The sequence below is a fragment of the Elephantulus edwardii genome, unplaced genomic scaffold, assembly GCF_000299155.1.
Source record: "Elephantulus edwardii isolate Elephantulus edwardi_28Jun2011 unplaced genomic scaffold, EleEdw1.0 scaffold00103, whole genome shotgun sequence".
NCBI lineage: Eukaryota > Metazoa > Chordata > Mammalia > Macroscelidea > Macroscelididae > Elephantulus > Elephantulus edwardii.
The window spans coordinates 358,100-380,142 of NW_006399853.1; the positions used below are offsets into that span (position 1 = coordinate 358,100).

Below are 22,043 nucleotides of genomic sequence, written 5' to 3' on the forward strand. Positions count from 1 at the left end.
CTGTGTCAATATGTGTGGGGACCAGAGACAAGGGTCCCACAGATAATGTAAAACCCAAAGGAGAACTCCTACCCTAATTCCAGCAGATCAACCTTAGAACCATGTCAAGTGGTTTCCCAGTCATTTGAAAATATGTATCTGAACTCCATCAGGAAGATTCCAATTCAGCGGATATCAAGAAAAGTTCTTTATTTTTAAATTCTCATGATACACACACAGCACATCAATATTTCACCCATTTCCAGCATGTACACGTTAGTTACACTGAACACATTCTTCATGTGCAAGTGCTTTTACTCTTTTCCCAAATCAAATGATCTCACCCCCACTGATATGCCTGCAGTGCACACTAAGCAGAATGTCTCCTCTTTTCCTCCCACTCCTGGTAAACATAAATAATCTTTGGCTTCTAGATATTTACTTAGGGAGCTCAGGTGGCTTAGTGGTAAGGACTTGTGCTGCCAACCCAAACGCACATGGTTCAACTCCACCAGCAGTTCCAAGGGAGAAAGATGGGCGATCTCCTATGTGATTTGTTGTTAAGTGCCACAGAGTCATAGACGACCCATAGCAATCCTATGAATGAAAGTCTAGAACACAGAACTTTCCTCTTTACTGCCTTTGAAAACCCACTAGAGGGTCAGCTATGAGCCTGTTCTGATTCAACTGTATACAAAAACAACAACAAAACATATTATTTCATGTAAGTAAGTAATATAATAAGCTATTTGTAATTTTGTGTCTGACATTTTAATCAGGATGAGGTTCTTTTTTTAAAATTTTTATTATTATTCCCACGTCATTCATGTCCGGAGCCATGACCGAGAGCTACTTCCTAGGTTTAGAACTCAGTAGGTATCAGAATTTCTCCAGGCTGATCAGAACAGATTTCTCACCATGAGTTCTTTGTGAGCTGATCTGTCTGCAAGTAGGGTCCAATTGGGCACTCACTAGTAATGTGGCTCCAGGCCCAGGGCACAAAGACTTGACTTCTGAGACCCTCTTTCTTGACCCTTCAATTAGGAGCTAAAACATTCTTCTGTGGACTTGAACTAGTCCCTTCACTCTGAGCGAATCACGTAAAAAAAAAAAACACCCAAAACCCAAAAACAACAACTCACGTCTTTGTCTGGAAGAAGCCTTCGGATGTCCACATGAGAGCAGTGCCACCCAGGGTTGATGCCTGTGTTATCATGGCCAAGACGAATTTTTTCGATGACCTCTCCCACATCTTCTAGCTTAGGAAAGGAGAAGGCACCAGCCATTAGCCAAAGTACAGTAGAGAAACAGCCTGCTTGTCTAAGGCAGGCTGACATCTCTGAACTTTATGTGTAGTGTCTCCTATGTCTGGCCAGGCCGGACCACACTCTTCTCTGTGCACTTCCCCTCTCCCCACTTACAGCCTCGATTCCAGAACTCTTTTATGATGGAGCCCAATACTCTTTCCGTATTATCTCTGGAGTGACTCATTCCCTATTTGAGAATCAAGTTAGGTATCAGAAGATGAGTTTGTTTTGACATATTCTCTTCTCTTGCCAAGATGGTCTTGCCCAAGCTATAAGAACCAAAGGGGAAGAAACCCTTAAACCAATTCCCACTGAGTGAGTCCCTACTCACAGCAACTCTGTGTGTGTCGGGAAGTGGGAGAGATGTGCTCCATAGGATTGTCAGTAGGTGATTTTTCAGAAGCAGATCATCAGGACTTTCTGGGTAGACTCAAACTTTCAGGCTTTCAGTTAGCAGCCAAGCGTGTTAGCCATTTGCACCACTCAGACTCTAAATACAGTACTAACTAGGCGTCCTGACTCATGGCTATTTCATAAAATTTATGCCCCAAGGTTTGGTACAAATGCTTGCACGGTGGTGGGTTGGTGCTATACACCTATGTTTCCTCTATAGATCAGGCTACCTAGCCAACATCTTCCACCAAGATCTCAGGTGTTATGAACAAGGCAGAATGATCAGCTCAGAATGTCTCCTGAAGATGGAGGCTCCTGACGAATGAAAGGTGTTTGACTGGTTGTCTAAGTCATTCATCTAAGGAGAGGAAGTTCTCATAGTCGTGAACAGATGCAACCTCTGCATGAACTGAGCAGCCTTCAACCAAAGGCTCCTCTCCTCTCCACATATCCACCCACTGGTAGCAGTCAAGGGTGGGAGGTGTCATTCCAACAAGCCACATGACCCTCCAAGTCCTGAACTTCCCCAATGGGACAAATTGGTACTTTGAGGGCATGAGGTACAAGTCCTCAACTTCCCTGCTTATGAAGTGGAGAGACTAGGGTTTGAAGGCAAAAGTTGACAAGGCGATGCCCTGAGGTCACATCTAGGTCTAAGATATCTTTCTGTCAACTTCTCTCTTATTCTGAGTGACCAGGAGAGTCCCATATGCTGGAAGCTCTGAGCATTAACAGGACACAAAGCGGTTGTACTCTCCCCTGCAAGCTGCTGGCCGCCTGCACACACTTTATCAGAGAAGTGAGACTCCAAGTCCAAAATGACCCTCGGGAGAATGTGTATGCCCTGGGGCTCTCTGAATGATTCCAGGTTGATGCTGGACATTTCTAAGAAAGCCTTGCTCTTTATAAGACTAGGAACGAGGAAGCTCTGGGTAAAATCTTTGGCAGAATCTCCCCGGGGGACCCAGATCTGCCAACACATCCCAGGAGTAAAGATCTGCACTGTCATCCTCCATTCAGGGGCCCCTATTCCCTTTTCCCTGGCTCATCTCTTTGAGGCTCAAGACGTGTTAACCTAAGGCCTCAAAGTGATTCCTGTAATCTTAGTCATCCTGCTACTCGATTGTTCATACTGGAGTAATCACCTCATGCCCAACCCTCAGAAGCAAGGAAGCCTTTCAGGGGACTGCTGGCCAGGGTTAGAGGGCTTCTGAGATGGACTCTGAGGATGCGAGCCTTAGGAGAGACCGTAGTCCTTTCCCAAGAAGTCAAGATTTCCAAGGCAGAGAAGGTTTTGGAATAGAAATGTGGGAGTTCAAATCCCGATTCTGCTGTTCTCTGTTATGATGTCTTTGAGCAAGTTACTTAACCCTCCTGTGCTCCGCTTCCTCGTCTATAAAATGAGATGATGGTTAACACTTAACCCTTGGAATTGCGGTGAGAATGAAATGAGTCGAAACCCATCGGAGGCTTGGCACTGGGCTGGCATGTGGGGAAAAAACAAAACAAAACAAGCAAACAAAAAAACCCCAAACAAACAAAAAAACACCCAAAACCCTCAAGTCCATGGTCATGTGGATTCTGATTGTTGGCAGGCCCACATGTTAGAGAGTGGGACTGGCCGGGGAGGGGGTGTGGTTGATGGCTATAATCTTTATGGAAAGAGCCCACATGTGGCAACAGTTACCAAAGAGCTGACCATTTGAACTTACCCAGTGGCTCCAGAGGAGAACTGGGAATCTGCTTCTGTGAAAATTTTAAGCTAGGGAACCCTATGAGGGCGGTTCTACTCTATTCTAGTCTGCTACATGATGTTTCTATGAGTCAAAAATTAAGTTGGTCACACCAGACAACAGCAAGGCATTAAGGTAGCCGATTTCTGGGACTTTCTTCCATCATGTTACTTGTTTAAAAAAAATAACAATAACAACTCACTGCTGTTGTGTCAGAACCGACTCACAGCTCTAGTGGGTTTCTGAGACCACAAACCGTACAGGAGGAGATTGTCTTTCTCCCTCTGAGCCTCTGGCGGATTCAGACAGCAGAGAGGCATGGCCTTTGCATTGGCAGCACAATATCCTAGGGACTCGGCCATTGGGCAGGTCTGCTAACCTTTCAGCTAGGAACTGAGTACAAACCATTTGTATCACCCACGGGTCTGGAGCATGAGGAGTGCACAACAAAATTAGCCATTTGTGTGCTTTTCTGGCCAACTCCTTGGTCTTTGAATGAGGCTGCAGAGTGAGGAAGTGGCCTGCTTGAGAGTTTAATGGCTGAGAAGACCTTGACTTCACGGTTATGGACCTGAAATCCAGAGCCCTCCTATGCCTACTTGCTGTTCAATCAGAAAAGAGAAGTAACCAGGGGTAGAGGCAGGTAGAGGGATAGATTCTCAGAGACAAACCTTTTTTATTTGTTTTCTACACTCCCCTACTTCCCCCTCCTCACCCCCCGAAAGATCTAGCTAAATTTGAAAAGGAAAAAAAAAAGGCAACAAATTACTGGCAAATTCTGCCTGTTAGTGGGGACTTCATTGATAAAAGTCCCCGGAAGTCATGCTGAGCTGTAATCACAGCTCTCAACCACTGACGGCATCGGGTGCAGATGAGTCACACACCAAGACATCTTGAGTGGAAGAGATGTCAGCATGGTGTGGACAAATGATTCACCCTTGAATTTGCCTTGTTAAAACACTCAGCAGAGGTGGCAGACCGACCCACAAGTGCTGACAGCACCCAGAGGAGATGGAAATGGAGCAGAAGGTCCCCTGGGACAGACAGCCAAGGAGCAAGGAGAGGGGCCCAGAACCTCATCTTCACCAGAAAACAGGGAGCACCTTTGCAAAGTCCCCACCAAGGTGCCATTCCTCCCCTTCAGGGACATCCTGACTTCATCTTTAATGCTTGCTCCATCTCTGCCACCACCATTTATTGGTCAGTGCCATACTACCGTGGCTTATATGTCCCTATGATTCCAGAAGCTTCACCACGGGTATTTTAAATACCAGGAGGGTCCTCCAAGGTGCTCAGATTTAAGCGGAGCTGCTACATTAAGACAAACTGGGGCGGGGGGACTTGAGCTACTTTGGAAAATTAGCCAATGAAAACAAATGAAACAACAAAAACATACAGGAGCTCTGCTGTCCTGGTGTGTATGGAACTGTGCTGTCAACCCAAAGGCAAAGGGTGTGAACCCAGAAGCAGCTCTTCCGGAGAAAGAAGAGCAATCTTCTCCCGTGTGATTTACAGCCTCTGAAAACCTGCTGGAAGGTCAGCTCTGAGTCAGTTCTGACTCCCTAGTATGTAACAACCACACCACCACCACCACCACAGTGCTGAACGATGAGCCTGTGCATGCCGTAACCATGACGGGCTTGGTCACACCAACACCTGAGTGCACGCCCAGGCAATGTTTCGTTTTGTTGTACTTGAGAGAGGGATCGCTGTAAGTTGAGCCCATGTGTAAGGACACCTTTGCCCTCTACTCCAGTCTCATCACCCTCATATGGAGCCCAAACCTCACTTCATGTGCCTCCTCTGGCTGTTGAGATGCTGTTTCCTTTGCTAGGAACGCCCCTGAGCCCTGATCCTGATTATCCCTCAGGCCCAGCTGAGAGCCACCTCTTCCAGGGAGCCCTCTCGTATTACATCCCTTGTCTGATCCCTTCTCTAAATACCTGTAGCGTGTTCCACTCTCCTTCCAATCGCCTTGCTATTCCACTACAGGGCTCAAGAGCACTTAGTTGAGAGCCAGTCTTCCTTGGCTTGGATCCTTCCTCCACCACATTCCAGCTTCGTAATTTTAAGTACGGTATTAAATGCTTTGTGTCTCAGTTTTGCCATCTTTAACCAAAGATCGTTACAGCCTAGTTGTAGAGTTGCACTAGCGAATGAAGGTCAGAGCCAGTGACTGTGACAATGACCAGACTCTCATTAGCTTTGCATGGAGGTCTGGGGTCCTCAACCAGACTACAAGCCCCTGGAAGGCAGAATCTGGGTCCTCACCTTTACTCGTCTCTCCCATGAGGCTAGCGCTCAGCCAGACACACGAGGGACACACATTGAGTATGCAGTGGTTAAAGCAATGGGATGCCCTGAAGCTGGGAGCCACACCAAGAGCAGACACTGAACCACACGCCATCAGGCCCAAGCCCACCTTAGCCTCTCCTGTACCACACCTGGCTACACTATGAGACACCTTCCTGTGGTAACTATGGTGGAATTACCACGTCTTCCAGCTCCCAGAACTGGCATCCTGGAAGCTGTGCTCTAACTAGATATTTGTCTATTTGTTCTGGCTGGTGGCACTGGGGATGACCCACTAAGATTATACCTCAACTGTCCAAAGCCCTCTCCCCCTGTTCACTCCACTGATCCTGGCCTCCATCCTGGAGAGAACCCAGGTTCACTGTCCTCACTGTCACGTGGATGTTCTGAGCTTGGTGTCCTGCCAAAGGCAGGGCTCCTTCTCTCCCCTCTCTCTGGCTCCCCCAACTCTCAGTCCTGGTTCCCTCTCACTGCCAGCAACATGTTGAGCCCAGGCACCTCCATAATGAAGCGGGAGGCCGACTTCCTCTCAAAGAACAGCTTCTGCTCCCGCTTGTTGGTGCACAGGTACTTCTGCTGGGTGCACACAGCATCACAGCCATAGATGATGATGAAGATGTTGGCGTCCGTCCCAGCAGCAAAGACATCGCTGGTGTAGAGAGTGATCTCGTACGGAACAACTGAGAGGGTGGCCAGAGAACAGCCGGAGGGGGTGTGAGAACAGAAACCAAGTGGAGAGTAAGTAAGGTGAAATTCTTCCTCACTGTGCAGGTCCCCCACCCAGCAACCGGATGCTAGGGGCTCTGGGCCGTCCTTTGGTTGCCTAGCAACCACAGGCACAAGTCCCCATTAAGTACTTTCTCCCCCCCCAAGACCAGGGTCCCTGCAGCTGTCATATCACAGAGCTAGTAACAGCAGATTGAGCAAAAACAGAGGTTTCTGTGCCAGACGAACTCAGTGGTGACTACTGAGTACTAACAAGTTGCCGCACACTTTTAAATTCACGACCGTGCTTAGAAACACTTTTTTTTTCAATTGTTTGTGACTGCTATATGACTGAAAGCCATCATTTGCAGCAACGTGTTTTAATGACTGGAGAAAGGCCTGGCAAGTGGCATCACGACCCCTCCTAAACAGACCTTTCTCTTTCTTCTGGTGGCGTAGTCCAGATGAAGTTGTGCAGCTAATCTAGAAGTGGTACCTCTCTGGCGGTTCGAATCCGCCAGTAGCTCTGATGTAGAAAGATGGACCTCTCCTCCCGTGCGATTGACAGCCTCCAGAAACCTACTCAAGAGTCAGTTGTGACTCTCCAAGCAATGACTTTGACTTCCTTCTTTACTGCCTTCTTTTCTCTGTACTGCAGTGAGGAAAGTGGACCACAGAGAGGGCTGGTTCTCGCCTGTCTCCATCTAGTTTGGAGAGCTGTTGGAACAAGTCTCAGATCCCATTTCCCTGGGAACAGGGTCTTGCCAGTAGTCCCCAAAGATGCAGAGAATTTAGGAGAGGAACAAGGGTCCCACATCTGCCCAGACTAGCCTGGCTCCCACTTCCTGCCTGAGCGGGATGGGGTAGTGGTGATGGGCTCCTGACCGCCGAGCTTCCTACATGGTGTGTACCGCCTCGTCTGCAGCTCCGCGTGGAAGAGGTCCCTGACAATGGCTCCGTCATCTTCATTCTTGGCCAGCCAGCGGCCACAGGGAAACGTCATGCATTTTCCAAGAGACGGGGCATCCACTTCCACCCAGTCCACAAACCAGCCTGGAGCCTTTCCTGGAGGGAGGTGGAGACAGAAGGCTGGAGCCTGTCTACCTCCTGGGCTCCAAACTGCCATCAGGGGCTCTAAACGTTCTTCCTCCTCGGTGACAGATACCTACAGCCCCACCAGAAGTGAGTCATCCCTCTGGCTCACAGCACTGTTAAACGAATTCTCGTTAAAATGTGCATCCAGCTGAAGCTGGGCCAACTCCAGGCTGCTGGCAGGGAAAGGAGCAAAAATGAAGGAGCTCGGGGAGCAGATGACAGGAGGCCTGAAAGGGTGAGAGGCAAGGCCCTGTGTCTGATGTAGTGCAATAAGACCACATGCAGAGGAGAAGAGGAAGACCATTTGCATATGTAGGAGAGGCAGGGAGGCCAGGGATGCCCAAGGAAACCTGGGTAACAGAGACTGTTTCACTGCGGGACAGGGGCAGCACTCATAGCTCCTTGGCTTGGTTTGTAACAGATATAGGAAGGAAAGCGCGGAGGACAGGTTGGAGCTCCATGGGAAAGTCACTCCTCCAGCTTAAAAGGAGGAGATGGCAGCCATGCCAAGAACTCTAGCGCTCCAATGCCAGGTGCTAGGATAAGGGTCCCTTTCTTAGGTTTATAAGAGGTGGTTTTAGGAGCAAGACAAACAGTCTGACTTCACTCAGAGAACGCAAGCTTGTGCACACCCTGTGTCTGCTTGAAGTATGTGTGGATTCCAGCTAAGCCTGGCTAGATCACTGGTCCTCAGAATGTGATCCGTGCACCAGCAGCACCAGCATCAGCATCACTGGGGACTTGTCAGAGATGCAGATTCTTGGATCCCAGCCTTGATTCCCAGAACGAGAGCTTTGGGCGTGTAGTTCAGCCATCTGGGTTTTAACAAAGTCCTCCAACGAGGCTGACACATAGTCAGATTTGATGGCTTCAGAGCAAGATGAGGAATTCTCAAATCTAGCTGTACATGGAAATGAACAAAGGTGGAAGGGAAGCCTTAATCCATGCTCAGGCCTTGACCTAGACCTTTACACCAGAGCCAGCTTGTGGACAGGGCATTGCTGAAGTAAAGGAAGTGAGGAAATTGTTATTTGTTATGGAAAGCAGGTGATAGACACCTGGAGGTCATTCCCAGAAAGAAAATGCATTCATCTCTCCAAGTCTCCCAACCCCATGATTCTTTCCTAGAGCCCCTGGGGAGCAGTGTAAGGTGTTTATATTCTTAGTGGAAGAAAAAGACTGGAGGGAAGCCAGACCTGAGTTGTCATGGCCAATCCTGACTTTCCACAGATCTCCCAGGTCCAGAGTCTCCACTGTGAAGATTTCAATGCTGTCTCTCTCAAACTTGTCACTGTTAGTCTTGGAGGACTTCAGAAGAGTCATACCTGTCAATAAAATAGCCCGAACATGAGGCCTGGCGCACCTTTTGAATCTCTCCTTGTAATGATCAAACTTTCAAACACTATTAAATCCAGACAAGGCAAATATCAATCACGGGCATCTCAGCCCATTTGGCTTTTCTAGGGTGTGTGCTGTTTTGAGATTGACAACCTCCTATTGAGGTGTGTGTTTTAGTATCTAAGTTTTACCTAAAGAAAGGGAGACACCAAGAGGTTAGTGACTAATCATCAAGGAGGAAGTGTTGAGGCCTGTATCCCATTGTTTCCCCCTTTCTATGTGCCCCATGTTCATCCACATGGAAGCGAGCCAACGACAAAGCACCCTCCCCAGGGTCCCCAAGGAGGCAGAAGATGCCCTGCAGGGATGGAGCATGTGAGAATTCTCTGGTTCTATGGAGAGTCGAAGGTGGGATAGCTTCAGAGGCCTCCCACCAGCTGTCTTGTATACAGTCATTTGTCCTCCAGCAGGGATTGTTGTTGTTGTTAAGTGCTGTCGAGTTGTAGATGACTCATAGCGACCCTATGAATGAACGACCTGAACACTTGTATAAATTTGGTCTTTCAAGCCCCACTCTGTACTCATCTCATCCAGGAGGTCTTCTAATATCCAGAAGTTCCTGGTAGAGTGATTTAAGCAAACAGAGACAAGATCTGTCTACAGATCTTGGTTCCAAGCTTACCATCTGAGTCTCTCAGACGTGGTTTCCTCAAGCATCAAAATGAATGGGCTCAGTACCTGTCCCATAGGATTGATATGAAGATTTCAACAAGATAATGACTACTAAGTGCTAAGAAATAGGTCTAACACATAGAAAACCCTCAGCAAAGAGAAAGAATAATTAGTTAGGGTCCATCAGTTATACTGACCGTGGCTCAGTGATTATTGCAATCATATATTTGTACAGGGAGCACTGGTTAGAATTCATTCTATGCTATTTGCCTTATCAAATCTATTACATAATAATTAATAGACCTTAGGTGCTATTTTGTCCCAAATATTTTATAAGATCAATTTCATTAAAGTTCTAACTCTATGAAGTCCACATCTAGAAATTATGGTGTTGACAATGAACATGGAATACACCAAGAATTATCAGAAGGACAAACAAATTTCACCCTGAGGACATATTGATGTTCAATGGCTGCATTTCACTGAGGGTTGGGAATATCCACCATCTATCTCTCAGGTAATTAGTGAAGAGGTTAAGGTTTCATTTAATGTTAGAACAGGAAGGAGAATGCGAGCAGAAGGTACAGAGAAGAGGTCATGCATTGTCTGGACTGGGAACCTCATCGCGGTTTTGGTAAGTGAACAGATTTGCACCTCCAGAAGGACACAGGGAAGGTAAAACCTTCCAGAGGGTCTAGATGAACACTGACCATTGGGAATTACTACCAAGGGAGGAGAACGTTAAAGGAACGAGAATTCCCGTGGCTTCTCCACATGTGTAGATTGGAGGAAGCAGCTCCAAGGACTGGAGCGTGCAAAGAACTGAAAGAGATTGGATTGATTTAGTGTGACGGGGGAAGAATTTGGAAGGACCCAACTTCTCCAACCCAAATAGACAAGCCACGTATCATGGAAATATTTAGGGAAAAGGGATTGCTTTTTCTGATAAGAAAACCTGCTATCATGGTGTGTAACATGTTGGACTGGTAATGAAAAGGTCAGCTGTCTGTATCTACTATCTGCTCTGTGGGAGAAAGATAGTCAGCCCTTCCCATCCCATAAAGACTTGCAGCCTTCGAAATCCAATAGAAGGTGCTGAGAATTGGCCTTGACTCCACTGGAAGCAGGAGTGATATCCACTTCCTTAAACAAAATGATTCTGGCAACTTTATGAATTTTGGGAAACAACGATAGTTACAGAAAGGCTTCAGGTTTTTTGTTCACAGGATCACTATGAGTTGTGCTTTACTTGATGGCAATCCACAATAACAACCATGGTAATGGGGGTTTGGGATTTTTTTTCCTCCCATTGGTGTGTGTACGGGTGTGTATGTGCACACGTGCACCATCAGCCAGGAGACAGAGGCATGACCAGGATTTTCTTGAAAACTACGGTTGATTCTTCCAGTGTCTCAGGAAGGAATGTGATGGACCACGGTCCTGCCTTGCTTTCTTACCATTGTTGTCATTTGTGCCAAAGAGTGTGATGAAGACATTGGCGTCTGTGCCTGCATTCTTCTTGTCTCCAGTCTTTATGGTCACTGAGAAAGTGGTAGATTTATCTGCCAGGAAAGGAGGGCAGAGATGTGAGCAGTAGGTTAGGAGGGCTCCCTTGATTTACCCTGACTCAGTCACTACAACTCTTCTTCTGCCCCTTCAGTCTTCTGTCTGTGACTCCTGAAATACATAATGTTCATGTTGACCATACCTATACATTGTTTGACCCACAGTGATTGGTCTGTAGTAGTCTTTATTATGAAAAGAGATGAACTTTCCTCCAATTCTTATTCATACTGAAATATTTTAATCCATTGGGTTGATAAAATGGTTAGAGAAGTCTTGGGGTGGCTGTGGTGTCTTGGTGGCATAATGAGTAAAACATTTGGCTGCTAAGATTAGCAGCTCATGAATCCACCAGATGCTCTGCTGGAGAAGGAGGAGCAATCTCCTCCTGTACCAGTCAGATCTGATTTGACAGTACGCACACACACAAAAATTTTAAAAAAATATATGAGCAGCTCAAGCTCACCAGCTGCTTTACAGGATAGGGAAGTCCTTTTCCATAAAAATCTTAGTAAACCCATGTGGCAATTCTGCTCTATTTTTTTAGGGTTGCTATGACTCAGAATTGACTTGATGGCTAAGGGTTTGATTGTGAAGAGTCAACTATGTGGGGTCTGAGGCCACTTATCCAGAAGCCCCAATATGGCTTCTCTAGGGTAAGAAGAGTTTTAGAAACTCTTGGGAAGAAAGCTCGATCATCACAGAATTCTTGAAGGTTATCCTTAAATTTTTCCTATGACAAAATGTCTAAAAAGCCTATAGTGTACCTGGAAAGGAAGGCACAGGACTAAATCAGAATGAGCTACAATCAGTCCACTCTATTATACTCTACTTTACTCTGTTTACTCCTATCATGTCTTCTCTTATTATCCTAGCCTATCCTAGCCTACCGTACCCTAGCCTAACTATCCTATTGTGTGTGAAAGTTGGATAATGAAAGAAGGAAGATCAAAGAAGGATTGATGCTGTTGAGTTGTGGTGTTGGTGAAGAGTACTGAATAAATCTGTCACGGATTACCAAAATAACAAATAAATTCGATTTGGAAGAAGTATAATCAGGGTGCTTCTTAGAGACAAAGATTGTCAAATTTTGTCTCACTTACTTTGGGCATAATATCAGGAGGCACTAGTTCTTGGTGGGGGGGACCTCAAACTTGGGGAAAGTAGAGGGTCCATGAAGAAGAGGAAGACCCTCCACAAGACAGATTTACAAAGTGATTGCAACAATAGGCCTGAACTCAACAGAGATTGTGAGGATGGTTCAGGACCGGGCAAGGTTTGAGTCTGTTACATAGAGGGTCACTGTGAGTCAGTCAACTCGACAGTACTTGCAAACAACATCCTCTCTTAGCCTAGCCTAGTCTGTTTTATCCTTTTATAATATTCTATCCTGTTGTTGTTGCTGTTGATTACTTTCAAGTCAAGCATGACTCATATCCACCCTATGAACAAAAGGCCTGAAGCCCCTCTACAACTAGCAACATTTATCAAAGTTCATAGTTTCCAGAGGCATATTGTTTAGGAAGTGGATGCCACTCCTGCTTCCAGACCTGTCATAGAATGTTATTGGTTGAGTTGCCTGCGATGCATAGTGACCCTGTGCACAGCAGCTCTGAACCCTTCCCTGTCCTGAACCAGTCTCATTAATTCTGACACACCAAGCTCCTTCTCCCCAGTTACTATATCAATCCATGTCACCCGAGTTCTCCCTCTGCTGTGCTGTCCGGCCACCCTTCCGAGCATGATGTCCTTCTCCAAGGACTTATCTTTTCTGCCCACATGCCCAAAATTAGTGAGCTGGACTTTCAAATTCCTAGTCTCCAAAGAGACACTTGGTTTCACTCTTGGCATCCATGATTTGTGGGATCCTATCCTATTCCCTATCTTACCGTATTCACAACAATAAGACCGCTCAGTGCTTATTTATATAATTTATTCCCATTCCTATGCTAGGCATGTGTGAATATTTTCCATCTCACCTCCCTGTTCCTGTCCTTGGAGGAATGAAAGGGAAGTACAGCAGAAACACTGACAGGGAAGGAAATGTCCATAGCCCACTGGGGAGGGTGGGGAGATGAAGACCTGGGGTGGGCAAAGCAGCAGATGGCCCTGAGTAGTGAAGAAGGAGGTTGAAGGGGGAACGACCTGAGCTTACGGCACCTTTCTGCTCCAGGGCTAGGTTGTCCAGGGGGTTACTGTCTCCTCCACCCGCCTCGTCCTCTGGAGGCAGCACATAGGATTCATCCACCGGCAACAGTTCCCTGGACAGCTGACCATCATCCTCCTCCACCGCCAGCCAGCGTTGGCATGGGAAGTAGTAGCTGTGAGGTATGGGGAGGTATACTGAGAACGTCCCCCTGGAATTGTCTCATGCAGAGCAGTTACAGACTGAGAAATGAGATGTCCTTCAGTGGAATCCCAGATGCTCACCTCTCTACCTCTTACAACGATGCTCTCTCATCTGGAATTCCTCCCCCCCACTGGAATCACTTGGTTGGGGTGAAATATAAATATGTAAACAGTTTAGACGTGATTAACACTGCCCATGAATCAGTACCTGGCACATAGTAGACTTTCAATCAGGGTCATATTGCCTGGACATGTCTAGAAAGAAAGGGTCAAATGGGCTTCTAGGACCTTTTCTATTATTAATCTGCTATTCAGAACAGACACATAGCAAACGCTGTGCGTAACAAGTGCTCAGCACATTGTTGTTGCTGTTATGTGCTGTCGAGTGGCCTGTGACTCATAGTGACCCTATGTACAACAGCCCCAAACCCTGCTCTATCCTGTGCCAATCTTACTGTCTCTGCCACGCCTATCCCCATTACCCCAGTCATTGGATCAACCCATCTCATTGAGGGTCTTCCTCTCTGCGCTATCCCTCCACACTCCCAAGCATGACATCCCTCTCCAAGGACTAGTCCTTCCTTGCAACATGTCCAAAGTATGTCAGACGAAGCTTCAGAATCCTTGCCTCCAAGGAGCAGCCTGGTTTAACTCTGTCCAAGATGAACATGTTCATTCTCTTAGCAGTCCATGGTATATACAACACTCTGCTCCAACACCAAAGATCAAAGGCATCAATTCTCCTTCTATCATCCTCAGTCACTGTACAGCTCTCTGATGAATAACAAGTGATTGCAAAGACCATGGCCTGTGTCAGGTGCACCTTAGTCTCCAGACTTACATCATTGCTCTTCAGTACTCTGCAGAGGCCTCTGACAGCAGACTTTCCCAATACAATTTGTCTCACATACTTTGGGCATATTATCAGGAGTGCCAAGAGTGTTGATTGTGGAGCCAAGCAAACTGAAGCTGTTTACAAGCATGTAAGCATTTAATTAATGAATTTTAATGGAATAACTTCATTATGGTTTTTATTTTTTACATAGCCTGGGGCTAAAGGAGCTCACACAACACATAGCAGGGACCATCAGAGGAGGGGAGGTCCAGGTCAGCATAGCCTGCACAGCGAAGGCACCTGCAGAGAAGGGAGAGCAGAACCAGGGGTAGACGAGGCAGGAGATGAGGTAATTGAAGATGAAGCCTCTGGAGCCAAGACTGGATTTGGATTTGCCACTTACAGCTGTGTGAACTATGAAAAGTTTCTTTACTTCTCTGTGCTAGGCCTGCCAGCCTTAGCAAATACAATTACAAGACTGTGAAATTTCCATTTCACATAAACGAGGAATACTTTTTTCAATAGAAGTATGTACCATTGCATAGGGAAAGTCCACTTCTCCAAAATACTGAAGAGCAATGATGTCAGTCTGGAGACTAACATGTGCTGGATACAGGCCATGGTCTTTACAATCATTTGCTATGCATCAGAAAACTGGACAATGTCTAGCGATGATAGAAGGAGAATTGATGCCTTTGAGCTGTGGTGCTGGAGAAGAGTACTGAATATACCATGGACTACTAAGAGAGCAAAGGGGTTGTCTTCGAGAGGATGAAACCAGGTTACTCCTTGGAGACTAGGATTCTGAAGCTTCATCTGACATACTTTGGACATGTTGCAAGAAGGGACCAGCCCTTGGAGAGGGACATCATGCTTGGGAGGGTGGAGGGACGGCGCAGGAGAGGAAGGCCCTCTATGAGGTGGATTGATTCAGTGACTGGGGTAATTGGGGTAGGTGTGTCAGAGACAGTGAGATTGGCACAGGATAGAACAGGGTTTAGGGGAGCTCTGGTGGCCTAGTGGCAAGAAGCTGCACTGCAATCCCAGAGGAACACGGTTCGAATCCACCAGACACTCTGCCGGAGAAGGAGGCGCAATATCCTCCTGTACCAGTCAGATCTGATTTGACAGTACACACACACACACACACAAAAAAAAAAAAGAACAGGGTTTAGGGCTGTTGTACATAGGATTGCTATGAATCACAGGCAACTCGACAGCACATAACAACAACATGTACCATATAGTGTTGGGCATACTTACACTGAAAAAATTATGTGATGTGTATCTCACATTTTAATTTAACAGGGAGTCTCTGTTTTATGTGGTAACCTTACTGTTCCTCAAGTTCACCATCCTGTTAAATGAGGCTAATGTTGCTTATTTCCTAGATTGTCATGAGAATGAAATGTGCTCAACATTGAAAGTGCTTAGAAATGTACTTAGTTCAAGGTAAGCTCGGAGTAAGAATTTTCTAACATTACTGGTTTTGTTTTCTTTTTCTTGCTTTTGCTTTCTTCTTGACCGGGGTCTTTAGAGGCTATGGGGTTGGCAGTCCCCCTGGGCCTGTAAGCTCCACTGAAAAAGTCAAAGGGTCTGAGAATGTAGCCAATCTCTAAGTTAGAGCTGTTCTACTCCAGCTAGTCCTCACCCCCATTTCTACTCACTAGCATAAAGGTCACACAGTCTGGAGATGGGGGAGCAGCAGGGGCTAAAGGTCTCACCTCACGGGAGCCTCCTCACTCTTCCCTGCAGTCCTCATGACCTCTGATTCTCAGAGTGTTAGAAGGACACAATGAGAGAACATTATCTCAGTCCTTGGCCTCAGTTGGAGTGGGATGTACAATTTACTATTGATGGGTATGGGTTTAAAGGGCATGAGCAGTTCAATGTGGGGCGTTATAAATTAAATTGCAATTAAGTTAGTGTTTAAATGAAAAATGTATACAGTTTCACTTCTTAGCCTTTAAATGTTTGAATGAGAAAGTTAACATTTTATTCAATAGAGTAACATATGAATAAAAGGCTTTCATTCTAAATTATAGCCAATTAAGGGAGAGACAGAAATAAAGAGGTGAGGTCAGGGCAGAGGCAGAGACAATGAATGTGGGAGGGTGGAGGACAAAGGCGGAGGGAGCACATCTCATAGACAAAGAGGCAGAGAGAGGGGGAAAGGCAGGAAGACAGGAAGCAACAGTCACAAGCCCACCCACACCCACAAAGAGATGAATGCCCTGAGAAGATCACAGTCTGGCTTTCAAGCCGTGTGGTTCTGTTCCCCCTTCAATAACCCCTCGAGATGCACAAAACTGCAGCCCCAACAGGCAGTGCTCCTCTCAGGACCTGCCTGTTGGGCAGATGGAATCAGAGCAGAAGCCACGTCCGACCGGCCCGCAACTGGATGTATGTTTAATCTCTGTCCGTACACAACAAACAAGTATACCTTAAAGCTTTAGCCAGAGATTAGGGGTACCCTTTCTCCAGGTATAAGCCGTGTTCAGGCAGATCTCTGAGTATTGGAAAGAGAAGGGAAGATGCAAAGGATTTCCAAGGAGAAAAGAGGCAGATAAGTGTTCTGGGACAGATACATCCATTACGCCACTTACACAAGGTCAATGTACATAATCCACAAAAGGATGTGGCATGAGGGATATCATTGCTCATGTCAGGTGGATCTTGGCTGAAAGCAGAGAATACTAGAAAGATATTTACTTGTGTTTTATTGATTATGCAAAGGCATTTGACTGTATGGATCATAATAAATTATGGCTAACATTGAGAAGAATGGAATGTCTGAACACTTAATTATGCTCATATGAAACCTACAGATAGGTCTAGGAACGGTTGTTCAAATATAGGCAGAAATGTGCAACCGGGAGAGAATAAAATCAACAAATGGGATCTTTTAAAATCAAGTCCATGCGTGCATACAGAATTTTTTCCAACAGGGTGAAAAACACCCCTGCAGGCTGGGGAAAAACAAATGCAATGACATCCAAGCCAAGGGTCTCATAACTAAAGTTTACAGAATACTACAGGGCCCCCACAAGGAAAAAAAAAAACCCGAACTCAAAACACCACTCAACCAAAATGGATAACCCAGTAACAAAATGGGCAAATGGAATGAAAAGACTCTTCACATGTTTGGAATGTGGCATCGGGATTGGAGGAAGATCCATCAACAGCCCATGTTATTCAGATGGCACAACCTTTCTGATTGAAGAAAGTGAAGAAGGCTTAAAGCACTTACTGCAGAAGATCAAAGATGACAGCCTTCACTATGGATTGTATCTCAACACCAAGAAAAGAAAAATCTTCAATAGTGGACCAGTAGCCAAAATTATGGCAGATGGAGAAGAGATTGAAGCTGTCAAAGATTTACTGTTACTTGAATCCATAATCAATGCCCATGGTAGCTTTAGTCAAGAAATTAAAAATAAAAAGTTATATTGGGCAAAACTGCTATCACATATCTCTTTTTATTCTACTTTTAAGGAATTTCTTTTATACTCATTAGACCACAGTTACATCATTTTAAACATTTGTGCTATTTCCATTTTCTTACTATTGTGAATAATGCTGCTATGAACATAGGTGTACAAATCTCCCTTCATGGGAGGGAAGCTCTCATTTCCTTGGGGTATATTCCTAGCAGTGGAATAGCTGCATCATATGGGATTTCTATGTTCGTCTCATTGAGGAACTGCCAACCTGTTTTCCAGAGTGGTTTTATACCATTTTACAATCCCCCCAGCAATGCATGAGAATTCCAATCTCTCCACATCCTCTCCAGCATTTATTGCTTGCTGTCCTGTTAAACTTTGCTACTGCTACTGGGGTGAGAGGACCAACAGACACTTAAAGAAATGCTCAAACTCACTGGCAATCAGAAAGATGCAAATCAAAACCACAATGAGATACCATCTCACTCCATTTTAAACAGACATAAATCTCTAAAACTATAAAACAAAGACAAAAGCATTTACCTTTCTTTTTATAGACAAGATATAGTATCACTTACTGTCTTCAAACATTATTGCATGTTTAATCTTTTTCTTTCTTTCTTTTTTTTTTTTTGAGCAAGACAAGGGGGAAGGTTTATTAAGTCAGTAAGAGTCTTAGCTAGTGGAAAAGAGTTAAAGTGAAAAGAAAGAAGGAAGAGAGGAAAGGACCCCTGGAAAGACGGGGGTGGAAGCAGATCTTACAGCCTGTTGCCCGCAGAACCGGAGAAAAGCTCATGTTTATTCTCTTCATTTGACAATGCATTCATGAAATGATCTGCAAACAACTACTTCTGCCACAGACAAAGTGCGCTTTAGATAGACATTGGCTGTCCTCAATGATTTATTATCGATGAATCTCAGCGGTAGCGTGGCACTGACAGCAAGAACCACCAATAGCATGGTAGAGCCTGTGGCCTTTACCCAGGCCAGGGCTCACACAGAGTGGACCAGCTTTGTGTTCCATTTGTTGTCAGGATTTCTTCTGGTCACTTTATGGACTTGATCAATGAGGACAACATCAAAGGAATTGTATGTGGACCCTTCACCCACCCAGTAAGAATTCAGGACTCTCAGGGCACTACAGTGGCACCCAGCTTGCTCCTCAGCTACAGACTGAAGGCTTCTCACAAACTTTAGCTGGTTAACACCATAGTGGACAGGTCTGCCATAGGTGGACCCTTAGGAACTGGGTTTTCTGACCACGCCAGCAAACGTGAACCCTATAGATGACATGACCTTGTTTGGCCTGTCGACAAGCCTGAGAGACTTGGGCTGGGTGAGGCAAGCCATAGAGCCGGTGGCAATGCCAGCAGTGGACCCACAGGAGAAAGGACATCACATCCAACTGCTTCTTTGGTCACAGCTCCTGAATGTGCTCATTCTTGCCCATCTTGGCTTAGTTTGATGGCTGGCACCAGAATGAAAAGGTAAACAGTGTCGTGGACTGTTGAGAAGTGTCGGAGAAGACTGAGGTGTACCTGATCCAAGCCATGGTATCTTCAATTGCTTTACATGCATGCCAAAGTTGGGCAATGGATAAGGAAGCTTTAGAAGACTTGGTGCCTTTGAAATGTGGTGTCAGCAAAGAGTTTTTAATATCTCATAAATTACCAAAAGAACAAAGTAAGCTATCTTGAAGAATGTGCAGCCAGAGTGCTCATTGGAGGCAAGGGTGATGTACTTTGTGGCACTTACTCTGGGCATATTTTCAAGAGAAACCAGTCCTTGGAGAGAGATACCATGCTGGGAAAGGGAAAAGATTCAGCAACAGAGAGAAAGACCCTCAATAAGATGGATTGACACCGTGAGTATGACAGTGGACTTGAGCACAGCAGACATGACGATGATCCAGGACGGAGCAAGGTCCGCAATGGTTGTTCACAGCGTCATCATGAGTCCTGGTCTACTCAGCAGCACCTACCAACACCACCACCACACCTGGTCATGTTGTTGTTGTGAGGTGCCGTCGAGTCGTAGATGACTCATAGCGACCCTATGAACGAAAGGCCTGAGCACTGTTCATAGAGTTTCCGGAGGCAAGCCATTTTGGAAGTAGATGTCACTCCTTTTCCAGGCTTGTTTTAATCAGGAAGCTCCACCAAACACTGTCCACCATGGGTAACCATTATCACATTTGGCACATCAGTGTCACAGTGTTCAGTATCACAGCAAACACGAGTTAGCTTTGCACAGCAACGCACAGACCAGTGCTATACCACCTTCAGAATAGTCATGGAGTGTGTATTATGTGTTGGAGCATTAACCAAAAGGTTGATGGTTCCAGTTCATCAGTTGCTCTGTGGGAAAGAAGTGGGCCCTCTCCTCTCATAAAGGTTTACAGCATTGGAAGCAGGACAGAGGGTCACCAAAAGTCGGAAACAATTGGATGACAGTGTGTTTGGATTATTGTTGTTGTTGAGCTGTTTGTTGTTACAGACATATACATACACAGATATAATGAGTCCATTAGGGAAAGATTGTCTGGGAGAACTGGGAAAAGGCTCTGAGGTAGGGCCATGTCTGTTGGGAAAGATGAGGCTAGAAAGAGAAAGACAAGGTACAGAACAGACCAAAATAACAATACCTATAAGCCCTACAGAGCACAGGTCTACACCAAGACGCAAGGGGTGCACTTGATGGCAGCTCATACTGATTTTGAGTGAAGCAGAGAGACCAGCACGCAGGCATTGACAGCCACAATGGTGTTGATAAAGATGGAAATGAGATCAGACTCAGATCTGCCGAAGGACTAGATGTATGGTATAAGAGGCAAAGAAGAGCTAAGAATGTCAAGTTCATGGAAGCTGTTGACAAAGTCAAATGAAGTTGATGGATGAAACCAGGGTTCAACAATCCTTTTGAGCCGGCAAAGACTATATTGCTGAGTTAATTAAGATTGTGACTAGCCCAGGGAAGGCTTCAGACACTCTTAGAGAAGGGAAGTCTTTAATGAGAGTAAGTGCACTGTTCTGCTTTTGAGTCTTCCGAGCTTCTATCATTTTCTGTCCATCTCTCAAAGTAAATGTAGTCTGGAGTAGCTCTTGCCCTGAAGGTTGTTGGAACTGATTCGCCACAAGATCCCTTACTGAAGCTCCAAAACCGAAGGAACAATAATGTATAAATAAGCAACATTGGTGAAAAAGGATGAGAAGATATAAGATAAACGAGTGAGGGGAGAAGTAGACGAAAGAAGGGAGAAAGGGAAAGGAAGAAGAAAGGGTAATGAGACAAGAGTGAGAAAAAAAAATTAAATGGCAGGGGATAAATTTACCAGGAATGTGTAGCAACGGTGTGGAGAAAACGGTAAGGCTGGCTGAGAAATAGAAATAGAACACTGGAACATGGAAAGATGGACCTGGGTGGTCACACTTAAAATGCTAAATACTCAGTTCTCCACAAAAACATTTAGTGGCCTAACAATCAAAATTCGCAAAGAATTTCCTTTTTCAAGTCCCTTAACATTTCGATTTGCAAAAAGGTAAGAATAGTTAACATTTTAAAAGAATAATGGGAAATGGCAAGTGCAGACAGATATTAAAATAGACAATAAAACTGCAGTCATTTAAAAGTCATTGGAGTGGCCCAGAAACACCAAGTCAATGAATCAGGGTTACTGACCTCACTGAGCTGCAAGGTGAAGCTGGATGAGTTCACCGTTTGATCCTATTCTTATATCCCTGTGTTGCCGTGTCTTTTTCATGTGTGAATTCTTTGGATTTCAGAATACCTTGAGATGTTGGTCTGGCATCATTAAACCCATTTAACAGCAGAGGAAGTGAAAGCCCATAAAATACTCAACAATCTGTACAGGATGACCTGCGATTTTCTGGCAAGTCAGGACTCTGGTTCTCAGCCATGAAGTATTCTCACATCTTTATGGAAAATCATGACACTAGCCTGCACACAACTGTCCCCTTCTGGAATACTGTCTGCATGGTGGGACAAGGGACGGGTGCGAGTTGGGGGTGAGTGCTCTGCCATAAACAGAGATTCTCAGCAAGAGGACAAGTATCAAGAGACGTCAGGATGAAGACAAAGAAGTTGATTTGATTCAGCAAACTTATTGATACTCAGCTGGACAATAAAGACGACAGAAGAAGGACTGATGCCTTTGAGCTGTGGTGCTGGAGAGGAGTATTGAACATACCATGGACGGCCAAAAGAACAAATAGATCTGTCCAAGAGAGGGTGAAACCAGGCCGCTCCTTGGAGGCAAGGATTTTGAAGCTGCATCTTCACATACTTGGGGCATATCACC

The 22,043-nt window shown here is 45.5% G+C and overlaps 1 protein-coding gene across 2 annotated transcripts in view; it reads right to left on the reverse strand.

The window, feature by feature from the left end:
* Window positions 1–22,043, reverse strand: part of LOXHD1 (lipoxygenase homology domains 1) — a 165,671-nt gene that overhangs the window by 44,347 nt on the left and 99,281 nt on the right. For both annotated transcript variants that reach the window (XM_006891689.1, XM_006891688.1), the window contains 6 exons: window positions 13,259–13,419; window positions 10,993–11,097; window positions 8,722–8,850; window positions 7,331–7,495; window positions 6,224–6,405; window positions 1,122–1,238 (listed from right to left, as the gene is read on the reverse strand). In XM_006891689.1, coding sequence (XP_006891751.1) covers window positions 1,122–1,238; window positions 6,224–6,405; window positions 7,331–7,495; window positions 8,722–8,850; window positions 10,993–11,097; window positions 13,259–13,419 — 859 coding nt within the window. The remainder of the gene's footprint in view (window positions 1–1,121; window positions 1,239–6,223; window positions 6,406–7,330; window positions 7,496–8,721; window positions 8,851–10,992; window positions 11,098–13,258; window positions 13,420–22,043) is intronic.